This window comes from Callithrix jacchus, chromosome 2 (assembly GCF_049354715.1).
Source record: "Callithrix jacchus isolate 240 chromosome 2, calJac240_pri, whole genome shotgun sequence".
NCBI classification, from domain to species: Eukaryota; Metazoa; Chordata; class Mammalia; order Primates; family Cebidae; genus Callithrix; species Callithrix jacchus.
The window spans coordinates 56,795,897-56,822,353 of NC_133503.1; the positions used below are offsets into that span (position 1 = coordinate 56,795,897).

At 51.6% G+C, this 26,457-nt stretch overlaps 3 protein-coding genes across 32 annotated transcripts in view; 2 read left to right on the forward strand and 1 right to left on the reverse strand.

Moving 5' to 3' along the window:
* Nucleotides 1-1,027: 1,027 nt before the first annotated feature.
* NUDT1 (nudix hydrolase 1) lies at nt 1,028-6,907 on the reverse strand. 4 transcript variants are annotated; one of them, XM_054251197.2, is made up of 5 exons: nt 6,877-6,907; nt 4,452-4,615; nt 2,998-3,093; nt 1,811-1,956; nt 1,028-1,349 (listed from the first exon to the last, which is right to left on the reverse strand). In XM_054251197.2, exons 2-5 carry the CDS (start codon nt 4,601-4,603, stop codon nt 1,177-1,179), a joined length of 567 nt encoding a protein of 188 aa, XP_054107172.1. In that variant the 5' UTR covers nt 4,604-4,615; nt 6,877-6,907; the 3' UTR covers nt 1,028-1,176. The 4 variants fall into 4 exon arrangements, with proteins under 4 accessions (XP_054107172.1, XP_054107165.1, XP_035145473.1 ...); XM_054251190.2 differs by having other exon boundaries at nt 6,797-6,892; XM_035289582.2 differs by lacking the exon at nt 2,998-3,093.
* A 10-nt stretch (nt 6,908-6,917) lies between these two features.
* MRM2 (mitochondrial rRNA methyltransferase 2) lies at nt 6,918-15,377 on the forward strand. Its single transcript, XM_002744439.7, has 3 exons — nt 6,918-6,971; nt 9,533-9,822; nt 14,075-15,377. Exons 1-3 carry the CDS (start codon nt 6,964-6,966, stop codon nt 14,515-14,517), a joined length of 741 nt encoding a protein of 246 aa, XP_002744485.3. The 5' UTR covers nt 6,918-6,963; the 3' UTR covers nt 14,518-15,377.
* Nucleotides 14,941-26,457, forward strand: part of MAD1L1 (mitotic arrest deficient 1 like 1) — a 415,821-nt gene continuing 404,304 nt past the window's right edge. For 7 of the 27 annotated variants that reach the window (XR_013531716.1, XR_013531730.1, XM_035289591.3 and 4 more), the window contains exons 1-3: nt 14,941-16,254; nt 20,290-20,452; nt 24,420-24,560. Coding sequence is in view for 24 of the 27 variants with exons in the window: in XM_035289591.3 (XP_035145482.1) it covers nt 16,211-16,254; nt 20,290-20,452; nt 24,420-24,560 (348 nt within the window). In the remaining 3 variants the exon portion in view is untranslated. Of the gene's footprint in view, nt 16,255-17,512; nt 17,724-19,721; nt 19,895-20,289; nt 20,453-24,419; nt 24,561-26,457 lie in introns of those variants that run through there. The other 20 variants (XR_013531734.1, XM_078363893.1, XM_078363911.1 and 17 more) reach the window with 6 other exon arrangements.

Here is a 26,457-nt window from a genome sequence, read left to right on the forward strand (position 1 = left end):
GCAGCCTTGCCCAGCTGGCAGGGACAGCTGCGTGTGATGCCAGTGGAGATGCCAGATGCCGCCTGCCCTGGGAGGACAGGTAGCTGGCGGGGCCATGGGAGGGGGGCTGTAGATCACAGTCAAAGGGAACATTCTTACTGGATCCTCCTGTCCTGTGGACTCAGGGTCACCATGCAGACAGCTGCCCTCTGCTGCCATAGAGGCAGTGCAGACAGGGGAGACAGGTAGGGCTCTGATGGGCACGGGGACTCCTAGCTGAGGGATGTCAGGGTGGCTCTGTGCACCTGAGGCCTTTACTCTTGCTTTGGGGGTCAGCTCATGTCCAGAGCACTTTAGGAGGCTGCTGGGATCAATACCCAATACACCCAATAAACTGGAATTGTTTACATACAACCTACATTTTGGACGGTTTATGGGTAACTATGCGAACAACTTTTATTAAATGTGTATGAAAGTTGGGCAGGGGAGGGGGACAAGTCTATGAGGCATTCAGCCTGGGCTTTAGCCTAAGTGTCTCACACTGTGCAGGGGGGTTTTGAGATGACACACCTCCAGCTAGTGGCACTGAGCATGTGTCCTGCCCTCTGCCAGCTGTCCACCTCCAGGACAATCTCTGTCCTCTCCCACCTCTGTGCAGCAGCGAGGGTCACAGCCCAGCACATCTGGCAGCTTCCTGTGGACAGGACCCGGCAGGCTGTGCTGGTGTCTGGAGAAGGAAGTTTAAAAAGAGACCGGCCGGGCATAGTGGCTCATGCCTGTAATCCCAGCACTTTCGGAGGCTAAGGCAGGCGGCTCACGTGAGGTCAGGAGTTCAAGACCAGCCAGGTCAACATGGTGAAACCCTGTATCTACTAAAAATGCAAGTACTAGTCGGGCGTGGCAGTGTGCACCTGTAATCCCACCTACTTGAGAGGCCGAGATGGATGGGAGGATCGCTTGAACCTGGAAGGCAGAGGTTGAAGTGAGCTGAGATTGCATCACTGCACTCCAGCCTGGGCAACAGAGGCAATAGAAAGAGACTCCCATCTTCAAAAAACAAAGGTTGAAGACCTTTATTTTCCTTTCCATCCACACTACAGACAAAACCCAGCTCTGATCCACTTGCGCCCAGGTGAACAGACGGTTTGCAGCTGTTCAGCAGCCAAGTTTCCTGCCCAGGGGCTCCCCAGGCTCCTGCTAGACCGCATCCACCTCTTGGAGTGTGTAGTCCAGGATGGTGTCTTGACCCTGGAACTTGAAGTACCCGTGGAATTTCTTCTTCTGAAGCAGGAATGGAAACCAGTAGCTGTCATCTGGCCACATGTCCTTGAAGGGGATCTGGTCCAGCTGGAACCAGTGTGGGAACATTTCTGTACCGAGGGGAGAAGAGGAGGCACTGACATGCAACCCAAATTTAATGCTTATTATTATTTTTGTAGAGACGGGGTCTCACTATGTTGCCCAGGCTTGTCTTGAACTCCTAGGCTCAGGCGATCCTCCTGCCTCAGCCTCCCATAGTGCTGGGATTACAGCTGTGAGCCACTGCATCAGGCCAGCCCAAACTTAAACTGGCTCTCTGAGGAGTACCCTGAGTGATCATGAGGAACTGATGATCGTTCGTATTTAATCCTCTGACCATGTTTCTCATTTTGGGGTAGGAAATGGGTGCAGTGACCATGGCTCAGAGCCCTACACTGGCATTGTGGGGTGGAGGTGATGCAGGTTGCCTGGTGCCTGGCACTCAGAGCTGGTTTGGGCTGATGGCCTTTCTCCCAGCCAGGAGATGGAATGTGCATAGTGGGGAGTGGGGAGCAGGCCCCATGAGGCTCACCATCGCTCTCCACGGGGGTCCCCTGGACGCTGTCTGTGCAAAAGACATGCACATCCATGAGCTCAGGCTCACCCACGAACTCAAACATGATCTGGCCCACCTTGTGCAGTGCATCCACTGTCAGACCGCTCTCCTCCTGCAGCTCCCTGTGGGCAGAGGTGGACGGGGTAGGGAGAAGGGAGGGTATCAGGCAGGCCACCATGCCCACATGATGGCAGGGGAGGAGGAGCTGGGCATCTGCACAGCCCAGGGAGCCACTGGAGTGGATGGGAGACCCAAGATGTCACCCAGAATGCATTAGCTGGTCCTGACCTGACCAACTTGAACTTTGAAGACACTGAGTTTGGTGGAGAGGCTCTGGGGAGGGGCCCAAAGATGGTGTGGAGCCACTGGTGGGAGGATCGCAGTTCTAGTCTAGCATCCTGTGTACCAGTGACAGCCCAGTGGATTCCAGCCACTTGTCTACGGTCTTGAGACCCGAGGGCAGCAGGATTGGGACTGATAGCACTTCCTTCATTCCTGGTTGCTCTCTTTTCTGTGGCTGAGCATCAGAGCCTATTCAGCTGTAGTTATGGCTGCCGGAGCCCTGGAATGTTTGCTCCGGGAACCTGGGTCCTGTATGCTGGGCCTGCCTGCTGAAAGAAATGTCTTTCTAGGCTGGCACCACTTCTCTGAGAACACAGGATGAAACTGCAGCCTTCTATGATCTCTTTCTTGAAGGAGGAGCTCTGGTTTCCTGTGCTGCTGTTGCTCTGCACACACTATAGGCGTGGGCGTGCTAGATACCCGACTCACATCCAGTGGGCCTCCTCCCCAGCTGCAGCCCCCAGCAGAGCCCGTCGCACTGGCACCTCCCACAGTGCTGATCAAATGTGTCTGTGTGGCTGCAGCCCAGGGTCCCGGGCCTTGGAGGGGATGCACACGCTCAGTGTGTCACACACAGGGCTCTCCAAACTGAGGGTTGGGACCTATGTGCCCTATGAAATCAGGATTGCAATTGAAAAAAAAAGGTTTCAGCACAGTAGCTCATGTCTGCAATCTTAGTACTCTGGGAGGCCCAGGTGGGAGTATTGTTTGAGCCCAGGAGTTTGAGACCGGTCTGAGCAACAGAATGAGACCCCATCTTTACAAAGAATTAAAAAACTAGCTGAGCATGGTGGCACAAGCCTGTGGTCATAGCTACTCACAAGGCTGAGGCAGGAGGATCATTTGAGCCCAGGAGTTTGAGGCTGCAGTAAGCCATGAGCGTGCCACTGCACGCCAGCCTGGGTGAGATCCTGACTCTGGAGGGGAAAAAAAAAAAAAAAAAAAAGAATCAGAAATAGTAGGGTGCTTTTTAATGTAGTAAGGGTGGCTTCTGCAGCTTATTTTAGCTGTACCTGTAAACCTGAGCGTGTATACTCTATCAGAGTATAAAACGTATTTCTCACTGCAGGTTGTGCCGAAAAATTTGGAAAGCCCCTGGGCTGCAGTGTCCTGGCTTTCCCCCGTGCCAGGACCCTCTTTTTTTTTTTGAGACGGAGTCTTGCTATATGGCCAGGCTGGAGTGCAGTGGCGCAATCTTGGCTCACTGCAACCACTGCCTCCTGGGTTCAAGCAATTCACCTGCCTCAGCCTCCCCAGTAGCTGGAACTACAAGTGTGCACCACCACACCTGGCTAATTTTTGTATTTTGTTTTTTCTAGTAGAGATGGATTTCACGATGTTGGCCAGGATGGTCTTGATCTCCTAACCTCGCGATCTGCCTGCCTCAGTCTCCCAAAGTGCTGGGGCTACAGGCGTGAGCCACCGCACCCGGCTGCCAGGACCCTCTTTCCTCTGTATTTCTCCTCTCCGGGGAAGGTGACCTACCTTTCTCAGAACAGGAACACGAACAGGGGCTACATCTGGGCAGGACTTTGTGACGTTTACACAGATGATCTCGTTGACCCTGTGATATGGGTGAGGGGTGTCTGGAGGACTGTGTGATCTTGGGCAAGCTGCTCAACCTCTCTGGGCTTCAGTTCCTATCTCAGTGAAGCTGAGGATGCAGTGAGATTTTGTGTGCAAAGGGTGTGAGATAAATGCGATCAACTCCTTTGCACAAAGTAACCAACTGGCTGATGAGCCCTCCAGTGACAGTGAGGATGCCAGGAGTGCTCAATTAAGCCAGAAGGTACAGTAGCTCCCAGATACACCCTGCACCCCCAGCACACTGCGCCAGAGCAGCTGACACACACTCAGTGCTTACTACACACCACGTACCACCACACCACAGCAGCACACACTTAACACTCAGTGCACACCACACACCACACCATAGCAGCTCACACACCACACACCACACCACAGCAGCTCACACACTCACCACTCACTACACACCACACACCACACCACAGCACCTAACACACACTCCACACTCAGTACACACCAGGCACTGCTCTAAGTCCTTTATGCTGCTCTCCTCATTTAATCTTCAAGAGTTCTAAGGTCTGGATGCTGTTCTTATTCCCATTCTGAGGTGAAGACACTGAGGCTCACAGGTTAACCCATGCTCCAGGTCACTTAGCTCTAAGTGGTGAAGCCAAGGCTTTGGCCCTGCAGCCCGAATCCCTGTGCCCTGGGAAAGCCGGTTCCACGGCCAGCCCCGCCCCATTTGTACCTCTTGGCTCCCTCCTCGATGGTCTCTCCTTCTTGCACTTTGCCCCCAAAGCCATTCCAGCGGCCAGCCCCAAAGCCTCGCTTTTTCATGCCCAGGAGAATTCGCTGAGGCTGCAGGACCAGCACCAGGGTATAGAGCCTGGAGGTGCCCATGGTCCCTGGGTTCTGAAAGGAAGGTGAGAGGGCAGAGTTGGTCGTGACGCTCATGGAGGAAGCAGGTGCCAATGCCCAGGAGGAAGGGGATGTGCTTTGGGAGGCGGGGAGGGGAAGCCATGATTGCTGGCTCTAACTTCCTTTCCCCTAACTCAGCTGCAAAGGACAATGTGACCTTTCCAGAGCAGACTCTTGCTCCTGCGTCTGCCCCCAGGAACCCCCTGGCCATAGGCACAGCAGTGGGGCAGAACAGTCTCTGTGCCTGACTGACACCAAAAGAACCCCACAATTTATCCTGTGGTTCTCAGGTCAGGCTTTGACACTGGCCTTTTGATTAACAGGAGCTTCTTCCAGCCTAGTGGGACCTGGCCTGCTTCTCCTATAGCAGGCTTCCCAATTCACAGGAAATGGGTGACTGCAGACACAGGTCCACTTAGCCGGGCCCGGCTAGTCCTCCCTCCTGTGACAGGAGTTTATACCCCACTCACTCTGCTCCTACTGTGGCCACTGTGGGACCTGGTACCCAGAGAGGCCACTGGAAGCAAGGGCCCTTCCTGCTCCCACAGGTGGGCAGGTCCAGGTCCAGAGAAGGACTCTGAGGGTGATGCCTCCACCAAGTCTCTGCTGGAAAAAGGACTCTGGAGAAATGCTGGAGGACCAGGACCAACTTACCTTCCCTTCCTCTCTCTCTCCTTCTTTCTTTTGAGACTCCTTCCCTCCTTTCTTTCGAGACAAGAGCTGGGGGACCAGGACCAACTTTCCTTTATTTATTTATTTATTATTTAGGGACAAGAGCCTGCTCTGTTGCCCAGGCTGGAGGAGAGTGGTATTATCTGGTTTCACTGCAACTTCGGCCTCCCGGACTGAAGCTGCCTCCTGCCTAAGCCTCCAGCATAGCTGGGACCACAGGCATGAGCCACCATGCCCAGCTAATTTTTGTATTTTTAGTAGAGATGGGGTTTTGCCATGTTGCTCAGGCTGGTCTTGAACTCCTGGGCTCAAGCAATCCACCCACCTCGGCCTCCTAAAGTGCTGAGATTTACAGGCATGAGCCACTACACCCAGCCAGGACCAACTTTTCTGGGGTCTACACCTGGCCCCCAGGACAGGACTCAGACACAGAATTCAGGACCAGTGATCCTCCTTAGAAGTTGTGGTGTCTACGAAAAGGGATGGGACAATAAGGAAGCGGGGCAGGGAAGGGCTGGATAGAAGAGGGCGTGGTTTCTGGCTTGGGCTCCACCCCCAGGCCTGTGCCCAGGAACCTAGGTGAGGACAGGCATTTCTGTTTTCCTGCCTAAATGTTGTATTTCCCAAGCCCGCCAGGACCCCATCCTGTGCCTTTAAAACCCCCCAGACCCTACTGGGCAGAGAGACACAAGCCGCTAGACATCAAGAGGATGTGAAGAGCAAACCAACAGGCACAAGCAGCAGGCCGGCAGGGAATCAACTGGCAGAACCACAAGGAGTTTGGCAGGGGCGGTAGGAGGAGAGCCTGGGCTGCCTGGCGGCCTTGACTCCAAGGGAAAAACCATCTTCCTGCTCCAACTCCCTTCTGGCTCCCCCATGTGCTGAGGGCTACTTCCACTCAATAAAACCTTGCACTCATTCTCCAAGCCCACGTGTGATCCCACTGCTCCAGTACACCAAGGCAAGAAACCCCGGGATACAGAAAGCCCTCTGTCCTTGCGATAAGGCAAGGAGGCTAATTGAGCCGACACAAGCCACCTATACCGCTAAACTGAAAGAGCACCCTGTAATACATGCCCAGCGGGGCTTCAGGAGCTGCAAACATTCACCCCTAGACACTACTGTGAGGTCAGAGTCCCACAGCCTGCCTGTCTGTATGCTCCCCTAGAGGCTTGAGCAGCGGGGCACTGAAGAAGTGAGCCACATCCCTATCGCACGCCCTTCAAGAAGGGCAAGGGAACCTGTCCCATTTCATTGAGACTGGGTCCTGGTGGTGGAGGCAGGTCAGACAGAGTAAATGCGTTTGTGGCTGAGCTTCTCACGAGGCCCGTGTACTTTGTCCTGACACTGATTTGTTTCTGCCAGAAGCCATGGTTTCCGAAGTAAATTTTTGTGATGATTTACTACCGGTCTTTCCCGACCCCGCTCTCCTGGTCTCCCCCAAGACCCCGACCCCCCGGCTCCGCTCCACTGGTCTCCTCCAAGCCCATGGGCTACGCTTACCGGATCTCCTGCAGCCCGCTGGCTCAGCTCACCTCCCTGGTCACCCCTGCTACTAGAATCCCCGCGCGCACTTTCCGTACCTGCACTGCCGCTTCCGGGGACGGGACCTCTGACCGGAAGTGAGGTGAGGCATTTCCGGCGGCTTGCTGCAGGCGCGGGGGCTACCCATGGCGGGGTGAGAGGGGCGCCGGTGGCGTGCATGCAGGAGGCGGGAGTGGTTGTGGGTCCGCCCCGTCATCTTCCTCCGTCCTGGCCTCAGGTCTGGATCCCAAGCGCTGGGCACCGTCGCTGCACTGATCGAGCGCGACAGGAGCGAGGCCGGGGCTCCGGGTCTCAGATTCCTGGGAGGAGGGCATCCTCAGATCTCCAAGGGTCGGCGGAGCCGTGGGGAGGCCGAGGCGGTGGGGGCCGAGTCCAGGTGCGGGAGCAGCGCCGGGGCCCAGATCCGAGGCGCCCGGGGCTGCGCCGGGGGCTTCCTTTCGTGAGCCGGGTAGCTCCACTGCCCACGTTTCCGGGGCTGTCGAGTATGCTCTCGCCCCTTGGACCAGCCTGTGACGTTCTCCCGGGAGACCTCTTCAGCCTAGTGAAGACAACGACTCATGGTCACCAGTCAGTGCGTCCTGGCTGGTTGGCACACTTTGGTGTTGCAGAAGCTAGAAGCTTTGGTTTTGGAGCCATGGGGGTAGTAACTTTTTTTTTTTTTTTTTTTTTTAAATTAGAAAGATGGACATGGAGACCGGGCTTGGTGGCTCACACCTGTCATCCCCGCACTTTGGGAGTCTGAGGCGGGAGGATCGTTTGAGCTTAGGAGTTCGAGACCAGCCTAGGGAATATAGTGAGATGCCATCTCTAAAAAAAGTTTTTAAAAATAAAATAAAAAAAGCCCAGGCATGGTGGTGCATACCTGTAGTCTCAGCTACTCACGAGGCTGAGGTGGTGGGAGGTTCACTTGAGACCCAGAGGTTATGGCAGCAATCAGCTGTGATTTTGACACTGCACTCCAGCTTGGGTGATAGCAAAACTCTGCCTATTAAAAACCAAACAACCAAAAAGTGTCCGGGTGAGGTGGTTCATGTCTGTAATCCCAGCACTTTGGGAGGCCGAGGTGGGCGGATCGCCTGAGGTCAGGAGTTGGAGACCAGCTTGGCCAGCAGGGTGAAACACTATCTCTACTGAAAATAGAAAAATTCGCCAGAAGTGGTGGTACACACCTGTAGTCCCAGCTACTCAAGAGGCTGAGGTGGGAGGTTCTCTTGAGCTCCAGAGGTTGTGGCTGCAGTCAGCTCTGATTGTGCCACTGCACTCCAGCCTGGGTGGCAGCAAAACCTTGTCTAAAAAAAAAAAAGAAAAATGGCCACGTACAGTGGCTCAACACCTGTAATCCCAGGACTTTGGGACGTCGAGGTGGGTGGATCACCTGAGGTCAGGAGTTTGAGACCAGCCTGGGCAACATGGTGAAACCCATCTATGCTGAAAATACAAAAATTAGATGGATGTGGTGGTGGGTGCCTGTAATCCCAGGTACTTGGGAAACTGGGACAGGAGAATTGCTTGAACGTGGGAGTTGGAGGTTGCAGTGAGCTACCACTGCACTCTAGCCTGGGTGACAGAGTGAGACTCTGTCTCAAAAAAAAAAAAAAAAGAAAAAAGGGCATAGAACTTACTTGGTGAGGTTGTTCTCAGAGTTAAACAGGGGAGGTGTGTATAGCTTTCACCTGATTAGCTATTGTGGGCTATGAATAAATTGTTACAGCACAGCTTGTCCAGAGAATCTTGGAAATTGTCCTTCAGCAATTCACACGGGTTTAGTTCAATTTTAAGACATGTAGGTGGGAGGACTGTTTGAGCCCAGGACTTTGAGTCTGTGTTGAGCCATGACCTTGCTACTACACTCCAGCCTGGGCTATAGAGCGAGACCTAGTCTCAAGAAAAAAAAAAAAAAAAAAATGGGACAGGCCAGATCCTCTGTGCCAGCTGCCAAAGCCCTGGAACTAGGTAACTCAGGCAAGGACCTGTCCTTAGGAGGTTTTCTTGCAGTCTCTCATAGCCCAATGAACGTTTTTTGCCAGATGAGAAAAGAATATTACTTTAATGAATTAGTTTCTTTATTATTTTTTTTGAGACAGAGTTTTGCTCTTGTTACCCAGGCTGGAGTGCAATGGCATGATCTCGGCTCACCGCAACCTCCGCCTCCTGGTTTTAGGTGATTCCCTTGCCTCAGCCTCCTGAGTAGCTGGGACTACAGCCGTCCGCCACCATGCCTGTAAATTTTTAATTTTAGCTGAGACAAGATTTCACCATGTTGGCCAGGCTGGTCTTGAAATCCTGACCTCAGATGATCCAAGACCTGCCTTGGCCTCCCTAAGTGCTGGGATTATAGACGTGAGCCACTATGCCCGGCCCCTAATCTCTTTGTATACAGACATTAGTCCTGTTGGAATAGGGCCTACCAATATGACCTTGTTTTAACTTGATCATCTCTTTAAAGGCCCTGTCTCCGAATACACTCGTATTCTGAGATACTGGGGGTTAGGACATCAATACATGAATTTTGTGGGGACACAGTTCGGCCTGCAATGCCTGCTTTCTGACTGTATTGCTTTGTCAGTTCACCTCCCCTCCTGGGTCTTGGTGCCTCATCTCTGGAAATCAAAGAGTTGAACCGAGGGCTCTCCCAGCTCATGACCTGCTGATCTGTGTGATGCCAACCTGCCTGCTCCTCTTCTCTCCTACCAGGTTCTTGAAGCTGGTGTGTGCTTCCTTTCAGCGTAAAGGGTTCCACACTGCCAGGAGTCACTGCAAGAATCGGACAGGTGCTGAGCACCTGTGGCTGACTCGGCATCTTAGGGACCCATTTGTGAAGGCTGCGAAGGTGGAGAGTTATCGGTGTCGAAGCGCCTTCAAGCTCCTGGAGATGAATGAGAGGCATCAGATTCTGCGGCCTGGCCTTCGGGTGTTAGACTGTGGGGCAGCTCCTGGGGCGTGGAGTCAGGTGGCGGTGCGGAAAGTCAATGCCACAGGCACAGGTGGGAGCTCTGCACAACTGTTGGCACCTTCCGGGTACCCTGAGGCTGAGTGGGCACAGACAAGCTGCCTCTGCCAGTGGATATGGGATGGTTGAGCCCTTTTCTGAAAGCACCCACTTCCGAGTTGGTGGTTTAGTAATGGTAATGATAAAAACAGGATCCTGCCATTTTCTTTTTTTTTTTTTGAGACGGAGTTTCGCTCTTGTTACCCAGGCTGGAGTGCAATGCCATGATCTCGGTTCACTGCAACCTCTGCCTCCTGGGTTCATGCAATTCTCCTGCCTCAGCCTCCTGAGTAGCTGGGATTACAGGCACGTGCCACCATGCCCAGCTAATTTTTTGTATTTTTAGTAGAGATGGGGTTTCACCATGTTGACCAGGATGGTATTGATCTCTACACCTCATGATCCACCCGCCTCGGCCTCCCAAAGTGCTGGGATTACAAGCTTGAGCCACTGCACCTGGCAATCCTGCCATTTTCAAACTGAAAGACAAGGTAGAAAGGTGCAGTGAAAATGGAGATGACCTTGCATGATACCTCCTGGAGGTAATGGCTCCAGCACAGTGGTGTGTGTCCTTCCAGGCCTATGTTTGCATAGATCCCTAAAGCAATGTCGGGTCGTACTCTTCTTGCTAATTTTCAGCCTCACTGGAGCTATTTTTGCTTAATAATACACATACACACACACACATACCACACACACATATATATATACACATATATATTTGTGTATATATATATACATACATTTTATATATACATATATATACATACATTTTATATATACATATATATATATATATATATATATATACACACACACATATATGCATATATATATATATTTGTTCCTCTTCCCCAAGATGGAGTCTCGCTCTGTTGCTGAGGCTGGATGCCGTGGCGTGATCTCGCCTCACTGCAACCTCTGCATCCAGGATTCAAATGATTCTCCTGCCTCAGCCTCCAGAGTACCTGGGATTACAGGCACCTGCCACCACAGCCAGCTAATTTTTTTTTTTTTTAGTCGAGATGGGGTTTCATCATATTGGCCATGCTGGTCTTGAGCTCTTGACCTCAGCCTATCTGCCCACCTCGGCCTCCCAAAGTGCTGGGATTACAGGTGTGAGCCACTGTGCCTGGCCCCTCTTAATGATATATTGACCTCTCTCCCCAGCAGCACAGCTGAATCGACTCCAGAGCTTTCCAAGTCTTGTAAGCCTTAGGGCTTTCTGGTGACCCCACTGGGGCTGCTGCCTCTGGAGCCTAGAGGAGGCTTTGTGGCCAGGGCTATGGATTCTCCACTCTGGGTGAAGCTGAGACAGTTTTCATCTGTTTGTATCTTAGGGTTTTGAGTAAGATTTTCTATATAAAAAGATTCCCCTGAATGATGAGATCAACCAGCCACCCATACAACTTAAGAAACTGTCATCATTGGGAACAGTTACATCCTGTTCCATGATATGCTTGTACGTTAGGTTCTTTACCAGTTCCCTCACCGTGGGCATCAAGGTTGCTTGTGGCTTTTTGCTGGGATGCGTGTGCTGTGGTGAATATCCTTGCCACTGATGTTTCCTGCTGTCAAGCCAGGGTACCTACATGCACTGGCATTTGAACAGGGTAAGACAGTCCACCCAGAGCATTCCCAGATACCCTACAGTGGGGATACTGGTACCCATTTATTGGTGAGAAAACTGAGGCTCAAGAGTTTTGTGATTTGTTGACAGTGAAGACCTGGAATGCTGGCCCCCTGGATCTGCAAGTCAGCCTCTGCTGGATTGCTGTAGGTTTGCCATGAACGCTTGGTGTCTACCTGCATCTCCTGGGTGGTCCCTGCCCATACTTAGGCCAGGATATGCCTCTTCGGGGTTTTGAACAGCCACCCCCTTTTTCTTTTCTTTTTTTTTTTTTGGGATACAGTCTCACTCTTTTGTCCAGGCTGGAGTGCCATGGTTTGATCTTGGCTCACTGCAGTCTCCATCTCCTGAGTTCAATTGATTTCCAGCTAATTTTTATATTTTTAGTAGAGACAGGGTTTTGTCATGTTGGCAAGGCTGGTCTTGAATTCCTGACCTCAAGTGATCCGCCCACCTCAGCCTCCCAGGGTGCTGGGATTACAGGCGTGAGCCACCGTGCTTGTCCTGAACAGCCTTTTTGTTGTTGTTTTAGCTCAACAATTGTCTAAATGAGTGAATTTGTGTTGGAAATGTCAGTTCCTTTTCTTATTGCTGAGCTTATCACTGTGGAGTCCTCCAATTAACTGATTTCCGTGATTTCTGTTCCCCTAAGTGCTCTTGAGATGAAGCAAGAAAGTTTGCCTTGCAGGAGGAAGTGACAGAAGCAGAGCACATGGGGTGATCTGCCTGTTCTTTTCCTCCCGGAAGTCACAAGCATGTGGCCAAAGCATGTAACATGTGGGATGTTACAGGAGCAAAAGCTCTGGAGCATAAAGTGAGGGATGAGGCCAGGTGCGGTGGCTCATGCCTGTAATCCGAGCACTTTTGGAGGCTGAAGTGGGAGGATCACCTGAGGTCAGGAGTTTGAGACCAGCCTGGACAACATGGTGAAACCCTCTCTCTACAAAAAGTACAAAAAAAGGCCAGGTGCGGTGGCTCACGCCTGTAATCCCAGCACTTTGGGAGGCTGAGGCTGGTGGATCATGAGGTCAGGAGATCAAGACCATCCTGGTCAACATGGTGAAACCCCGTCTCTACTAAAAGTACAAAAAATTAGCTGGGCATGGTGGCGTGTGCCTGTAATCCCAGCTACTCAGGAGGCTGAGGCAGGAGAATTGCCTGAACCCAGGAGGCAGAGGTTGCGCTGAGCTGAGATCGTGCCATTGCACTCCAGCCTGCGTAACAAGAGCGAAACTCCGTCTCATAAAAAAAAAAAAAAAAGTACAAAAAATATTAGCCATGTGTGGTGGCATGTGCCTATGGTCCCAGCTACTTGGGAGGCTGAGGTGGGAGGGGTCACTTGACCCTGGGGAAGTTGAGGCAGCAGTGAGCTGGGGCCAGGCAATGGAGTGAGATCCTGTCTCACACATACACAAAAAGCTGATATTGGTTTTTTGTTTTTTTTTTTTTTTGAGACAGAGTCTCACTCTGTTGTCCATGCTGGAGTGCAGTGGTGCGATTTCAGCTCACTGCAACCTCTGCCTCCCAGGTTCAAGCAGTTCTCTGCCTCAGCCTCCCGAGTAGCTGGGATTATAGGCCCGAGCCACCTCACCCAGCTAATTTTTTTTTTTTTTTTGTATTTTTTAGTAGAGACGGGGTTATACCATCTTGGCCAGGCTGGTTTTGAACTCCTGACCTCGTGATCTGCCCACCTCATGCTCCCAAAGTGCTGGGATTACAGGCATGAGCCACCATGCCTGGCCAACTTGCTGATATTTCTGTAATACCCATTATAAAACTAAAAAGACGCCATTGCTTCGCCTACCTAAAACAAGACTTTTTGCCCATAACTGATCTCAGTGTCTACCTCCCCTCTTCTCCCTCTGTACCTATGGTTCGTGTTTCATTTCTGGCTTGAACATTGGAAGTCCAGGTATTTTGAGGAGTACCTCATTTTTCAAAGGTGAAAACCCTCAATCTTTAGCCCAGGAAAATGGGACATCTTGTGCCTCATTTTAGCTGGATCTCCTGAGTAGCTGAGACTATAGGCACATGGCACCAGACCCAGCTAATTTTTATGTATTTTGTAGAGACAGGATGTCACTATGTTGCCAAGGCTGGTCTTGAACTCCTGACCTCAGGTGATCTCACCTCAGCATCCCAAAGTGCTGGGATTACAGGTGTGAGCCAATGTGCCTGGTCTATTTTCCATTTTAGTTTATAAAAAAGACTACTCAGAGATAAGAACTCTTTCATAGAGAGTGAGCCCTGGGTAGTGAAATGATAGCAGATTTGGAATCAGAAGTCCTAGGATCTGGCCTTGGGTAGTGAAATGATAGCAGATTTGGAATCAGAAGTCCTAGCATCTGGCACAGGTCTGCCCATCACTGATGCTGACTCTAGGATAGTCACTTCCTGTCTAGGCCTCAGCTTCTCAGATGTTAAGAGCAGCCACCTCCCCCACTGTGTCTTTATAGGATGTAGATAGTGAGAGAAGGCCTGTGTTCATTTATTTGCACATTAGCTCTTTGCCTTGGTCAATATTTTATTTTTATTTCATCACTTTGTTGCATATACTGTATTTTTGTGAAAAGATTCAGGGTATAAATAAATAACACATTCACCATTTCTTCCTTAGATCTCAGCTCTCCTGTTGGCTTTGTGCTTGGGGTGGATCTTCTTCACATACTCCCCCTGGAAGGAGCAACTTTTCTGTGTCCTGCTGATGTGACTGACCCAAGAACCTCACAGAGAATCCTAGAACTGCTTCCTGGCGGGAGAGCAGATGTGATTCTGAGTGACATGGCGCCCAATGCCACAGGGGTCAGGGACCTCGATCACGACAGGCTCATCAGCCTGTGCCTGTCCCTTCTGGGCATGACCCCAGACATCCTCCACCCTGGGGGAACATTCCTTTGTAAAACATGGGCTGGAAGTCAAAGCCGTCAGTTACAGAGTAGACTGACAGAGGAATTCCAGAGTGTAAGGATCATCAAACCGGAAGCCAGCAGGAAAGAATCATCAGAAATGTACTTCTTGGCCACACAATACCATGGAAGGAAGGGCAGTGTGAAGCAGTGAGGATTTCTTGTGCCATTTTCATAGTGGTTATTAGCTCCTTTTAAGCTCTAAATGTAGGTTGAGCTCCTTCCTGAGAAGTTCCTGGGAGATCTGAGCTTATCTGGGAGATGGAACAGGTCAAGTTTCACCATGTTGGCCAGGCTGGTCTTGAACTCCTGACCTCAGGTGAGAGAGGGAGTTTTTCTCTCTCTTTCTCCCTCTGTCTCTCTTTAACCAAAAAGAGATGACAAAAGTAAATTCAGGGACTATGGAAAATGAAAAAGTCCTCTATATCGTGATTTGTGAAGATAAAGTTACCAAGAAAAAGAGATAGGTGAGGATAGAAGGATGAAGAAAGACAGACTATAGGAAGGATCAGAAGGGATTCGTTGAGGCAGGGATGGGTGTGCCCATGTGTGCCTTCATCTTATAGACTGTTAAACTGTTACACAGAAACAGGTGTAAGAACATCCACAGGTTTCCAGTTATTCGTTTAGCTGTTTAGTGTAAAGTAAAAAATCTGGAGGCTGGGTGAGGCTACTCACACCTGTAATCCCAGGGCTTTGGGAGGCTGAGACAGGGGGATCACTTGAGGTCAGGAGTTCAAGACCAGCCTGACCGAAAGTGCCCCCCATCTCTACAAACATGGAGAAACAACCAAACCAAAAGAAGAATCTGAAATTTCCATCTGGTGGATTAACTTCTGTCTTTCTGGTGAATAATCTAGAAATTCATGCATTCTTCAAGCAGCAAGAGTTCCCAGAGCAATTAGGGAAGACGTATTGTTTCATTTATGCATGTGGTGAGTGTGCTTTGGTTTGTGCTGGAAATAAATACTGGTGTCTGGGCTCCCAAGACCATAAAGGTAATTGCCAAAGCAAGCAGTGATGTGGTGTGTTTATTTTCTTTTACTCTTCTCGGAACTTGATGCAGCTTTATATTTTAATAAAATAATAGAGATTGCATTATTTTATTATAGAGACTTTAATGCTTTTAAGTTTTGTTTTTTAAAACTGGCTTCCTCAAAGCTGTTTCCTGGAGGTGTACTTGTCCCTCAAGAAGAATTTGTTGACTGTAACTGTGATTAAATTCCAAGGACTGGTCGGATGTGGTGGCTCACGCCTGTAATCCCAGCACTTTGGGAGGCCGAGGCAGGCAGATCACCTGAGGTCGGGAGTTGCAGACCAGCCTGACCAACATGGAGAAACCCCATCTCTACTCAAAATACGAAATTAGCCAGGCATGGTGGTGCATGCCTGTAATCCCAGCTACTTGGGAAGCTAAAGCAGGAAAATCACTTGAACCTGGGAGATGGATGTTGCAGTGAGCCAAGATCGAGCCATTGCACTGCAGCCTGGGCAACGAGCAAAACTCCATCTCAAAAACAAAAACAAAAAAACATTCCAAGAACCAGTGGTGGAATTCTAGAAACTCAGGAATCTCCATCAGGGATCTGGGGCTCAGTCCAGCTCCCGGAAGGAAGCAGGTCATATGTTTTTACTTTTCATTTTATTTCTGGTTGCAGTCAGGTAGTTAAGTCCAAGGAATCTTGCACTACTCCACCTCATTCTCTTCTCATCCCATTTCATTCTTGGGGCACACAACTTGGAAGTCTTTTTCTCTGGAAGAAGGAAAATTCGTTGCAGACCCTTAGGAACAGCACCTTCTTAGAGGGAAGCCAAAGGCTGCGCAGAGGTGGGGGGAGAATTTGGAAATGAGTAAGGCACACCCTTCTCAGGAAAGGATCCAAGTTGCAAGGTAGGTAAGAGTTACCATAAGAATGGTGGGGCCTGTAATCCCAGCACTTTGGGAGGCCGAGGCTGGTGGATCACGAGGTCAAGAGATCAAGACCATCCTGGTCAACATGGTGAAACCCCGTCTCTACTAAGAATACAAAAAATTAGCTGGGCATGGTGGCGCGTGCCTGTAATCCCAGCTACTCAGGAGGCTGAGGCAGGAGAATTGCCTGAACCCAGGAGGCGGAGGTTGCGGTGAGCCGAGATCGCGCCATTGCACTCCAGCCTGGGTAACAAGAGCAAAACTCCGTCTTAATAATAATAAAAAAGAATGGTGGAGCCTGGCCAGGTGCAGTGGTTCACGCTTGTAATCACAGCACTTTGGGAGGCCAAGGTGGGAGAATCACAGGGTCAGGAGTTGGAGACCAGCCTGGCCAACATGGTGAAACCCCATCTCTAATAACAAAACAAAAAATTAGCTGGATGTGGTGGCGGGGGTCTGTAATCCCAGCTACTTGGGAGGCTGAGGCAGGAGAATCCCTTGAACCCGGGAGGCGGAGGTTGCAGTGAGCAGAGATCCTGCCACTACAATCCAGCCTGGCGACAGAGGGAGACATCGTCTCAAAAGAAAAAAAAAAAATACAAAAATTAGCTGGGCATGGTGGCGCGTGCCTGTAATCCCAGCTACTCTGGAGGCTGAGGCAGGAGAATCGTTTGAACTCGGGAGGAGGAGGTTGCAGTGGGCCGAGATTGCGCAATTGCACTACAGTCTGGACTACAAAGCAAGGCAGCGTCTAAAAAAAAAAAAGAGGGTGGAGTCTGACTTCACCTCACCTAGTTGGATGCTGTGCCGTGGTTTGCAGAGCACTGGGAAGGTAGCCTAGTAGCATAAATTGCATTTCTAGTGGGCCCAGAAAAAAATCAATATAACGGATTGATTCAAGTTGATACTGAGTAGCAAAATTTTGTTAAGAGTCAAGAGTGCAAGTTTGTCCAGAGGAGGCTGCCGTGGGCGCGCCTATTCCACACATTACGGGGCAAGGCGAAAGTCTTAGTGGAAGCGCGCCCTGCGCAAGGACGGGTGCCCCCGATCGCGCCTTGGCCCATCCTTCGATTCCAAGTCTTCCTTGCGGAGTCTCATGAGGGTGGCAGCTCCGGGAGCGGACGCGGAGTCCCCGGCTTCAGCCGGCGCTCGGACTGGATTCCTTACGGCCCGATTCCCACCCAGGTCTCGCGAGAGCTCAGGCGCAAGTGTCGCGATAAGTGGGCGCGGGCGGAGCGAAGGGAGATCTGAGCAGCGGCGGCGGCAAGCGGACCGCGGCCGCTGAGGTGAGCGGCCGGGCTAGTGCGGGCGGCCGGAGCCTGGAGTCCCGGAGGTGCCGGGGGCGACAGGGGTGGGGCCGAGGGCTCAGTCCAGGTGTATCTGCAAGGGTAGGGCACAACGACCCGACCCGGTGCCTCAGGATTCCGCTCTCGCCTCGTCCCCCTTAGGTGCGCTGTCCCCTCTCTCTGTGCTCTCTCCTCTTCCCCACTCCCTGACCCCACTCCACTGTCCCTACTCCTCACTTCTGGCTGGGCCGGGGACAGCGGGTCCTTCGCCTGGGGCGCCACAGCCGTGCCTTGTGCCAGGGCGGGCGGCCGAGGGTCTCGCACTTGTGGCCCCAGCCCCAGGGTCCCGGTGCCCGCCGTGGGGGTCCCTGGGCTGGGGCGCGGGCGCGCGGAGGAAGGGGCCTGAGCTGGCGCCTGGTGGGGAAGTCGGGTTTGTAGGGACTGTTGCCATCCTGGTGGCTCGCGCGGGTCCGCTATCTGGAAGGGGGTGGTGTGGGCCCTGTTTCCCCTCGGGGATGGTAAGGGCCGCCCTGGTCTCGTCTGGGCTATGGAGGAATTGGGCTGTGGAGCCTCCTTCCAGGCGGGCCTGCTTGTGCGGGGCTCGCAGCCTGGGGAGCTGGAGCTCAGGACTCTGCTTGCACCAGGCCAAGGTTCTTGTTAAATGAAAACTCAGAAAGTGTAGCTGCAGGAGTTCCACCTTTTGGCTGTTAAACGCTCTTGGCTGTTCCCCTTGTGGCTGGAGGGCCGGCGTGGCGTGGGACCATCATAAGTGCAGGTTTTAGGGGTGCAAAGTTCTTTGTTACGGCTTGTCTTCAGCCTTGCAAAGCTAGACAGACCCAGGTTCCAACCTCAGTTCTGTAACTTTTGAAGCTTCAGTTTCATCATTTCTAGAATTTGTAAAAAGACCTAATTCCCCATCCTGTTAAGATTGAGCTTGCAAGTATAGTGCTGGTCAACCTGCAGCCATGTTCCCATCATCTAGCAGTGGAAGACTTGAGGGATATTGATCCTGATCCTCACAACTTTGCAAGTGAATTTCACTCTCATGAGTTTCCAGATGAGGAAACTCAAGGTCGAGAAGTCTAGGTCCTCGGAAATGTCAGATACCTTTCTTTCCAGTACCTAGTTGAAAATAGTAGTAGTGCTTGTTAACGTCATTAGAAATAAACAATGAAAATTAGCACAGCTGTGGTGATCATCATCTTTACTGTCACTGTTGTGTGTCTCATTTCCGATTCCCAGAGGCCAGACTTTTTAAAATAAAATTATTTTTTTTGAGATGGAGTCTTGCTCTGTCACCCAGGCTGGAGTTAAGGGTGCAATCTCAGCTCACTGCAACCGCTGCCTCCTGGGTTCAAGTGATTCTCCTGTCTTAGCCTCCTGAGTAGCTGTGATTACAGGTGTGTGCCACCATATCCAGCTAGTTTTTGTATTTTTAGTAGAGACTGGGTTTCACCATGTCGGCCAGGCTGGTCTCGAATTCCTGACCTCAGGTGATCTGCCTGTCTTGGCCTTGCAAAGTGCTGGGATTACAGGTGTGAGCCACCATTGCCTGGCCTTAATTTATTTTTATTTATTTATTTTGAGGCACAGTCTCACTCTATAACGAGGCTGGAGTGCAGTGGTGTGATCTCAGGTCACTGCGACCTCCACCTCCCAGGTTCAAACCATTCTTGTGCCACAGCCTCCTGAGTAGCGCTGGAATTACAGGCACATACCACCTCACCCAGCTAGTTTATGCATTTTTCTTAGAGATGGAGTTTCACCATGTTGGCCAATCTGGTCTTGGACTCCTGACCTCAAGTGATCTGCGTGTCTCCGCCTCCCAAAGTGCTGGGATCACAGGTGTAAGCCACCGTGTCTGGGTAAGAAGCCAGACTTTGTGAGTGCTCCTGGTAGTTAATTTCAGGTGTCAACTGACTGGATTCAGGAACTCCTAGAAACTTGGGAAAGCATTGTTTTTGCTTTTGGATGTGCCGATGAGGGTGTTTCCAGAGGAGATGAGCTTAGGAGTCTGAGTGGATCAGGTGGGGAAGATCCACCCTCAGTGTTGGGGGCATCATTCAAGAGCCTGAGGTCCTGGAGAGGACAGAGAAAAAGCAAACATGTCCATCTTCCTGCTGGAGCTGGGATGCAGTTTTCCTCTCCTCTCCTTGACAGCAGCACTCCAGGCTTGCTGGCCTTTGGTCTCCAGGACTTGTCCCAGTAGTCCCTTGGACTGAGAATTACACCATCAGCTCCATTGGCTCTTCAGATTTGGACTGTGCCACGCTGCCAGGCTCTTAGGGTTCCAGTCTGCAGACAGCCTGTTGTGGGACAGTCTCCCTAATTATGTGAGTCAGTTTCCCTAATAAAGCCCCTCTCGTGTGTCTGTCTCTGTGTCTTGTTGGCTCTGTCTCTTTGGAGCATCTTCTTACAATGCTTTGAGGGGAACGTGCCACCTGAGTGCTGAGCACCGCCTCCTGGGCACCAGCTGTCCCTCTGTGCAGTTGACACTTAGTCGGTGGCTTGGTGGCAGGGGTCTGGTGGCATTCTTTCTTGCGTCCATTTTTTGTCTGGTAAGTTGGCAGCGCGGCTGCCAGTTGCCTCTGAAGAATGTGGTTACAGACACTGGTATATTATGGGCTCCAACGTGAGTTAGGGGAGTGGGGCTGCCCAGAGCGCCCCTGACTGCACAGCTGATGGCATGTGGCAAGGCTGTATCTGACCAGTCTTTGTCCCCCTCCAGAAGGAAAGCAACCATGGAAGACCTAGGGGAAAACACCACGGTTTTATCCACCCTGAGATCTTTGAACAACTTCATCTCTCAGCGTGTGGAGGGAGGATCTGGACTGGATATTCCCACCTCGGCCCCAGGTTCTCTGCAGATGCAGTACCAGCAGAGCATGCAGGTGAGTGGCATGTGCCTGGGTGGGAGTCTTCTCTGGGGACTAGTCCCCCTAGGCCCATGCAGGATCTGCTCAAGTCTTTTGTAGTTGAGATGGGTCAGTATTAGCTCAGCCTAGAGACCAGTTACTTGTCTTCCAGGTCTCACTGTGGGTACTTCTCATTTTGGGGCAATAGCTGGAGGCCATTTGGGGCCCTGAGCCATCATGGCTTAAAGGCCTGCCTTGTTAGCACCCTGAGTGGGCCTGGCGTTCAGCATTGCATTCACACAAGTGCACCCACAGACTCTGGGGACAGGATCGGAAGCCAGTTCATTCGTCTGATTGAGGACAGAACCCAAACTGCCTGTGAGTGTGAGCACCAGGACTGTGTGGGAAAGCTGTGTTGAAAACACAGTGGGTTCGCTCAGAGAGAAAGCCACGGCAATGAGCAGAAGGACTGGGTGTTTTGTGGTCTCAGACTGTGGAGGGCCATTTGCAGATTTTGGGGTGATTTTTATAATTTTGTTCTATAAAATTGTTGTATTTTTCTTCATTACAAGTTCTTGGGATTGCTCACTGTAGACACAGCTGCAGAGGACTCAGGTATTCTGAAGGACTTCAGGTTACAAAGAGTGATGGGCCCAGTCCCAGTTGGGAAGTGGTGGGGAATGGTGTCTCCAGCCGTGCCTGGGCCCTGTGGCTGCACAGGCTTCTATAGGCTCCTCTGCCTGGGCCCTCTTTTGCAGTCCCTGCTGCAGGCTCCAGAAGCGTTCTGTAGTCCTGTCCCTGTTAGAGGAGGCTCTGGCTTCCTGCTGCTTTTGGAGCCCATTTGAGGCCCTGCTGCATTTGGTGAAACTGTTGTGTGTGTATGTGCATTCGTTTTGTTGCATAATTGAATTAATATGTGTTTTTTTTCAGCAACATAATTAAATTAACATGTGTTTTTTAAAATGTTAGCTTGCTCACTGCCCTTTCTAGATGAGGACTTTTTTATTCTGAGATAAGGTCTTTTACATATATAGATATTTTATTGTTAAAATGCTCTTTTATGAAATTATAGTAATAGATGGTAGTTCTTTTTTATCACTGGCAAAATTAGAAGTTGCTAACTTTGAGCTGGGTGTAGTGGCTCATGCCTGTAATCCCAGTACTTTGGGAGGCGGAGGTGGGTGGATTACTTGAGGTTAGGAGTTCGAGACCAGCCTGGCCAACATGGTGAAACCCCATCTCTACTAAAAATACAAAAATTAGGTGGACGTTGATGCCTGTAATCCCAGCTACTCCGGAGGCTGAGGCAGGGGAATTGCTTGAACCTGGGAGACAGAGGTTACAGTGAGCCGAGATCATGCCACTGCATTCCAGCCTGGGAAATAGAGAGCAAGACTCCCTCTTAAAAAAAAAAAGATTGGCACGTCTGGTCTGAAATGTTGTAATTTCATTGATGCAGATGTCTGGGACCTCTTGTCCTACCTGTCAAAGCTGTGGGATTCTAGAATCTCACTTGGACCTGGGAGGCCCCCAGAGCTCACGCTGATAAGGGCCTCCTCGGCGAGGGGATCAGTGGTGGAGTGCAGTAGTCAGAGCGAGGTGGTTAGCAGAGTGATGACCACAAGCCCAGCCTTGGTCCCTGGCCCCTGTCACATGACATTCCTGGACTTCTGTCATGGTTCCTTCTCTCCTGCTGAGCCCCTGGAGTGGCAGGGAGGGCCTGGAGAACACAGCAGGCTGGGGGAATGTGTGCTGTCTGCTTTTTCACATATCTGTGTTTATTTAAATGTAAGGGCGAGCTTTCAGTTCCTGTCTCAGTTGTAGGCAGCTCCAGGCAGAGGTGGCACACGGATCAGGTGTGTCTGGGACTCCTGGTCCCTGCTAGTGGTGCTCCCTGCAGTCAGGGTGCCCGCCCTTCTGGAGAGGCTCAGAAACGAGACCAGGAAGGCTACTGAGTTTGAAGGACAGTCTTGGGAACCCCCAAACAGCAGCAGTTGGGAATTGAAACACAGTAACATAGGTATAAAGAATATGTGGGCCTGGGCCTCCAGAGAACACAGGTGGGAGGACGGAGAAACTTCCCTTCCCTGTCCTAGGCTTTCCTGGCCTTGGCATGCTTGACATTTGGGCTGGGTGATTCTTTTTCCTCAGGACTTTCTTGTGCATTGTGGGCTGTTTAGCAACATCCCTGGCCTCTACCCGCTGATGCCAGCCTGCAGCACACACATACGACCACCCCCTGTGATAATTGGAAGTGTCTCCACACAGTGCCAGATGTTCCAGGGGCAAAACTGGCCCCTTTGGGAACTACCGATCTACTCTGGTGCTTCTCAAACTTTCATGTGCTTGTGAATGCCCTGAGAATGTGTTTAAAAAGAAGATTTTTTTTTTTTATTTTGGAGACGGGGTCTCACTCTGTCATCCAGGCTAGAGTGCAGCGGTGCAATCTCGGCTTATTGCAACCTCTATCTTCTGGGTTCAAGTGATTCTCCCACCTCAGCCTCCTGAGTAGCTGAGATTACAGCTACCACCATGCCTGGCTAATTTTTGTAGTTTTGAGTAGAGATAGCGTTTCACCATGTTGGCCAAGCTGGTTTCAAACTCCTGACCTCAAGTGATGTACCTTGTCCCCCCAGAGTGCTGGGATTATAGGCATGAGCCACTGTGCCCAGCCTAGATTCTTTTTTTTTTTGAGACGAAGTCTCACCCTGTCACCCAGGCTGGAGTACAGTGGTGTGATCTTGGCTCACTGCAGCCTCCACCTCCCGGGTTCAAGCGACTCTCCTACCTCAGCCTCCTGGGTACCTGGGACTACAGGTGTGTGCCACCATACCCAGCTAATTTTTGTATTTTTAGTAGCGATGGGGTCTCCCCATGTTGGCCATGCTGATCTTGAACTCCTGGCCTCAAGTGATCCATGAGCCTTGACCTCCCAAAGTGCTGGGATTATAAGCATGATCCACCACGCCCGACCTAAAGAGAAGACTGTGATTCAGTAGGTCTGGGTGTAGCCTGAGACTCTGCATTTAAGTGCCAGGAGATGCTGTGCCGCTGCACTGCAAAGCTCTGGGCCACATGAAGAGTCAGTGACTCTACCTTTTCCTCCAGCTAAGCAGGTCGTACCCAAAGGCTGGCTCTGGAACTGTTTAGCAAGTCTCTGGGGCCCTTTGAGACTCAGCTCACCTGTAATCACTAGCCCTGTGTGGTAGGCCCACTTCTGAGAGGCCCCCAGATTCCAGGCTCGTGGTGCATACTCACCTTCTGTACTGTCTCTCAAGCATTCAGTCAAATACTGACTAGGTATCGTTGCTGTGGGATTTTGCAGATATAATTAAGATCTCAGGTCTGTTGACCTTAAGATAGAGATTACCTGGGTGAGCTTGATCTACTCCTGTGAGCCCTCTAAGTCTGAGTCCAGGTGCCTGAGGCAGAGCAGTCAGAGATATGGCAGGAGAGGGTTTGACGAGGGAGATTGGTCGTGGTTGACTGGAGATGGAGAGGGCCACATGGCAAGGGATGTGGGTATCTTCTAGGAGTTGACAGCTGTGTTGGGCTGGCACCTGGTAGGGAAGGAGACCTCGTTCTCCATCCCTGTGAGCTTGTGAGAGGATCCTGAGCTCCACATGAGAACACGTCCTGGCTCACTGCATTGATTTTTAGCCTGGGAGACCCTGATCAGAGAACGCAGCCACCTGTGTATGAACTTCTGACCCACAGAGCCATTGGCTGGTAAATAAATAGGTGGCATTCAAGGCCATTGAGTTCACTAATATGCTTTATGTCATCTCAAGAGACGTCTTCCTCCTCCCAGGCTTTTTCACCTTCCTATCACCTGTCCCTCTCTCATTCCCCAGCCTGGGGCCCAGTGACTGGGCAACATCAAGACTTAGCCTGGGCCCTGCAGGAACGAGTGCTCAGGGAGTGTGTCTGTTGCATGGAGTCACTCACCTTGTTTGATACAGTCACTGAGGATTCTTTTGTTATTTGGGTGTGACCTGCGCAGTTGGAGGAAAGAGCAGAGCAGATCCGTTCCAAGTCCCACCTCATCCAGGTGGAGCGGGAGAAGATGCAGATGGAGCTGAGTCACAAGAGGGCTCGAGTGGAGCTGGAGAGAGCGGCCAGCACCAGTGCCAGGAACTATGAGGTGGGTTCAGGTGGGGCGAGAGTTGGCCCAGCCAGCCCCAGGAAGCAAGGGCACTGCATGGTAACTGCCAGGCTGTAAGAAATCAGATCCCAGCCCCTGGGAGAAAGGGGGCTGTGCAGAGTACCTACCAGGCTGTAAGAAATCAGATCCCAGCCCCTGGGAGCAAGGGGGCTGTGCACGGTACCTGTCAGGCTATGAGAAATCCAGAACCCAGCCGTCTGGAAGCCTGACATGCCCTGTGCCACGGTTGCCAGGACATTCCTTCTGAGGCCACTCATGCCGGGGGCCAGGTATAAGTTATGCTTGATGTCCTAGAGAAGGGTGGCATGAAATGGGGACAATTGCGAAGGGTGGCCCCTTGCTATGTCTGTTCAGTGAGGCTGCGGCACTGGCATACAAACCTCCTGGTTTCCTCTTCCCTCTGGAAGAACTGCAAGGCAGGCCTGGCAGAAATGCCGAGTGGTTTAGGAGTGACAGGCTTAGGAGCTCACGGGGTGGAATGGGGTCTTGGGTCCATGCTAGGTCTTTGGGTTGGAGGGCTGTAGCAAAGAGTGCCGGCCTCTGTGGCAGCTGGGTGTTGCTCCTGGCTTGCCCAGGGCAGTAGGGAAAGCTCCTTGTCCTTGGGGAGGGAATTAGGTTTCCACCGAATGTGCGGATCTCCTCTGCTTTGACTAACAGCACTTTGCCAGGGGTTCAGTAAGTGCTGATCAGCTGTGGGTGCTGCCAAGGCTCAGGCAGAGCATTGGACGGAGATTCTCCCTGGCCTCTGTGCCCTTTCTTGCTGGTGGATGTGTCTAGCCCCTCCCCCTGCCGACCTCATGCAGTTTATTCACGCACACTCCTAGGCCCTAGAAAAATAAATAGCTCACGTCTTCTGGGGTGTGATGCTTTTTGGATTCCTTGTCCCTGGCCTGCAGATCCTGGCTGCGGTGTGTTGTGTGGGCTTAGTGAGCCCAAGACACTGCCGGGGTGGGTGCCGCTGCCTCTGGGGTGGCTCCCATGCTGCTTTGAGAGCTGTTTTCCCTGAGAGGTTGGGGCTTTTGCTCATGGCCTGGGTGGGTCCTAGGAGGGACAGTCCTGGTGGAATTGGTGGGAGAGGGAGGGAGAGGACACAGGAATCTCCCTGACTATTGAGGTTCCCTGGTTAGGGGTGGAGAGGTGGCACCAGTTTAGTGGCACCATTAGTCTGGAGGCAGCATGCTCAGGGCACGGCTCTGGCTCTAGAGCAGGAGGATGGAGTGTGCAGCCGTTTGAGTTTCTCTGGGCCAAGAGTCCCTGAGGACAGGGCTCACCTGTTCTCCATCGTGTGGCACATCTTATGGCACCTTATGGATGCTCACAAATGTTTGATTGAGGGAAGGGTCACTGTAGGGTCTCCGTAGCCCTTTCTTGGGGAAATCCAAGGATGCAGGTGACTGAGCTTACACCCGGGGCTCCCTTCTGAGCTCCAGCCACCTTCCAACATGCCTTTCCTTCCTTGCCCACAGACAAGCTGCATGAGACCCCAAGAACAGTCAGAAACAGTAGTTTTCCAGTTGTTCCTCGGAGTTCCACCTGGAAATACCTATTAGGGGGTGAAACCTAAGTGTCTGAAGTCCAGGGACCTGCTGGCTGCCCTGTCTGCACTAGGACTGGCAGCACCAGGCCCAGTGCCACATTTGGCTTGCGACAGTGCTCAGCGGAGCCCTGCGACAACCCCGGCTCTCTTCTTGTTGTGCATCACAGAAGGGTCTCTTGGTTGTGGTGAGACAGCTCTTGCAGCTCACAAGGGCTGGAGTCCCTCTGAGATGTGGGTCAGCCATCAGAAGGTGGCCACCCTCTGTCACACCTCTCCTAGGTTTTGGGCTGGAGTACTCTGGACAAGGGTAGCACAAACACGTACTCTGCCCTGGGCTCC

Bases quoted from the DNA above. Each gene is read 5' to 3' on its own strand.
- NUDT1 (XM_054251197.2), bottom strand. From the start codon at position 4,603: ATGGGCACCTCCAGGCTCTATACCCTGGTGCTGGTCCTGCAGCCTCAG. The intron at 3,094-4,451 runs GTACAAATGGGG...TTTCCCCTCCAG, and splicing joins ATCGAGGAGGGAGCCAAGAG to AGTCAGGATCTCACCCAGGC. The intron at 1,957-2,997 runs GTGAGTAGCTAT...CTCTGCCCACAG, and splicing joins GATCCTCCTGCCTCAGCCTT to GGAGCTGCAGGAGGAGAGCG.
- MRM2 (XM_002744439.7), top strand. The intron at 9,823-14,074 runs GTGGGAGCTCTG...TTTCTTCCTTAG, and splicing joins AGTCAATGCCACAGGCACAG to ATCTCAGCTCTCCTGTTGGC.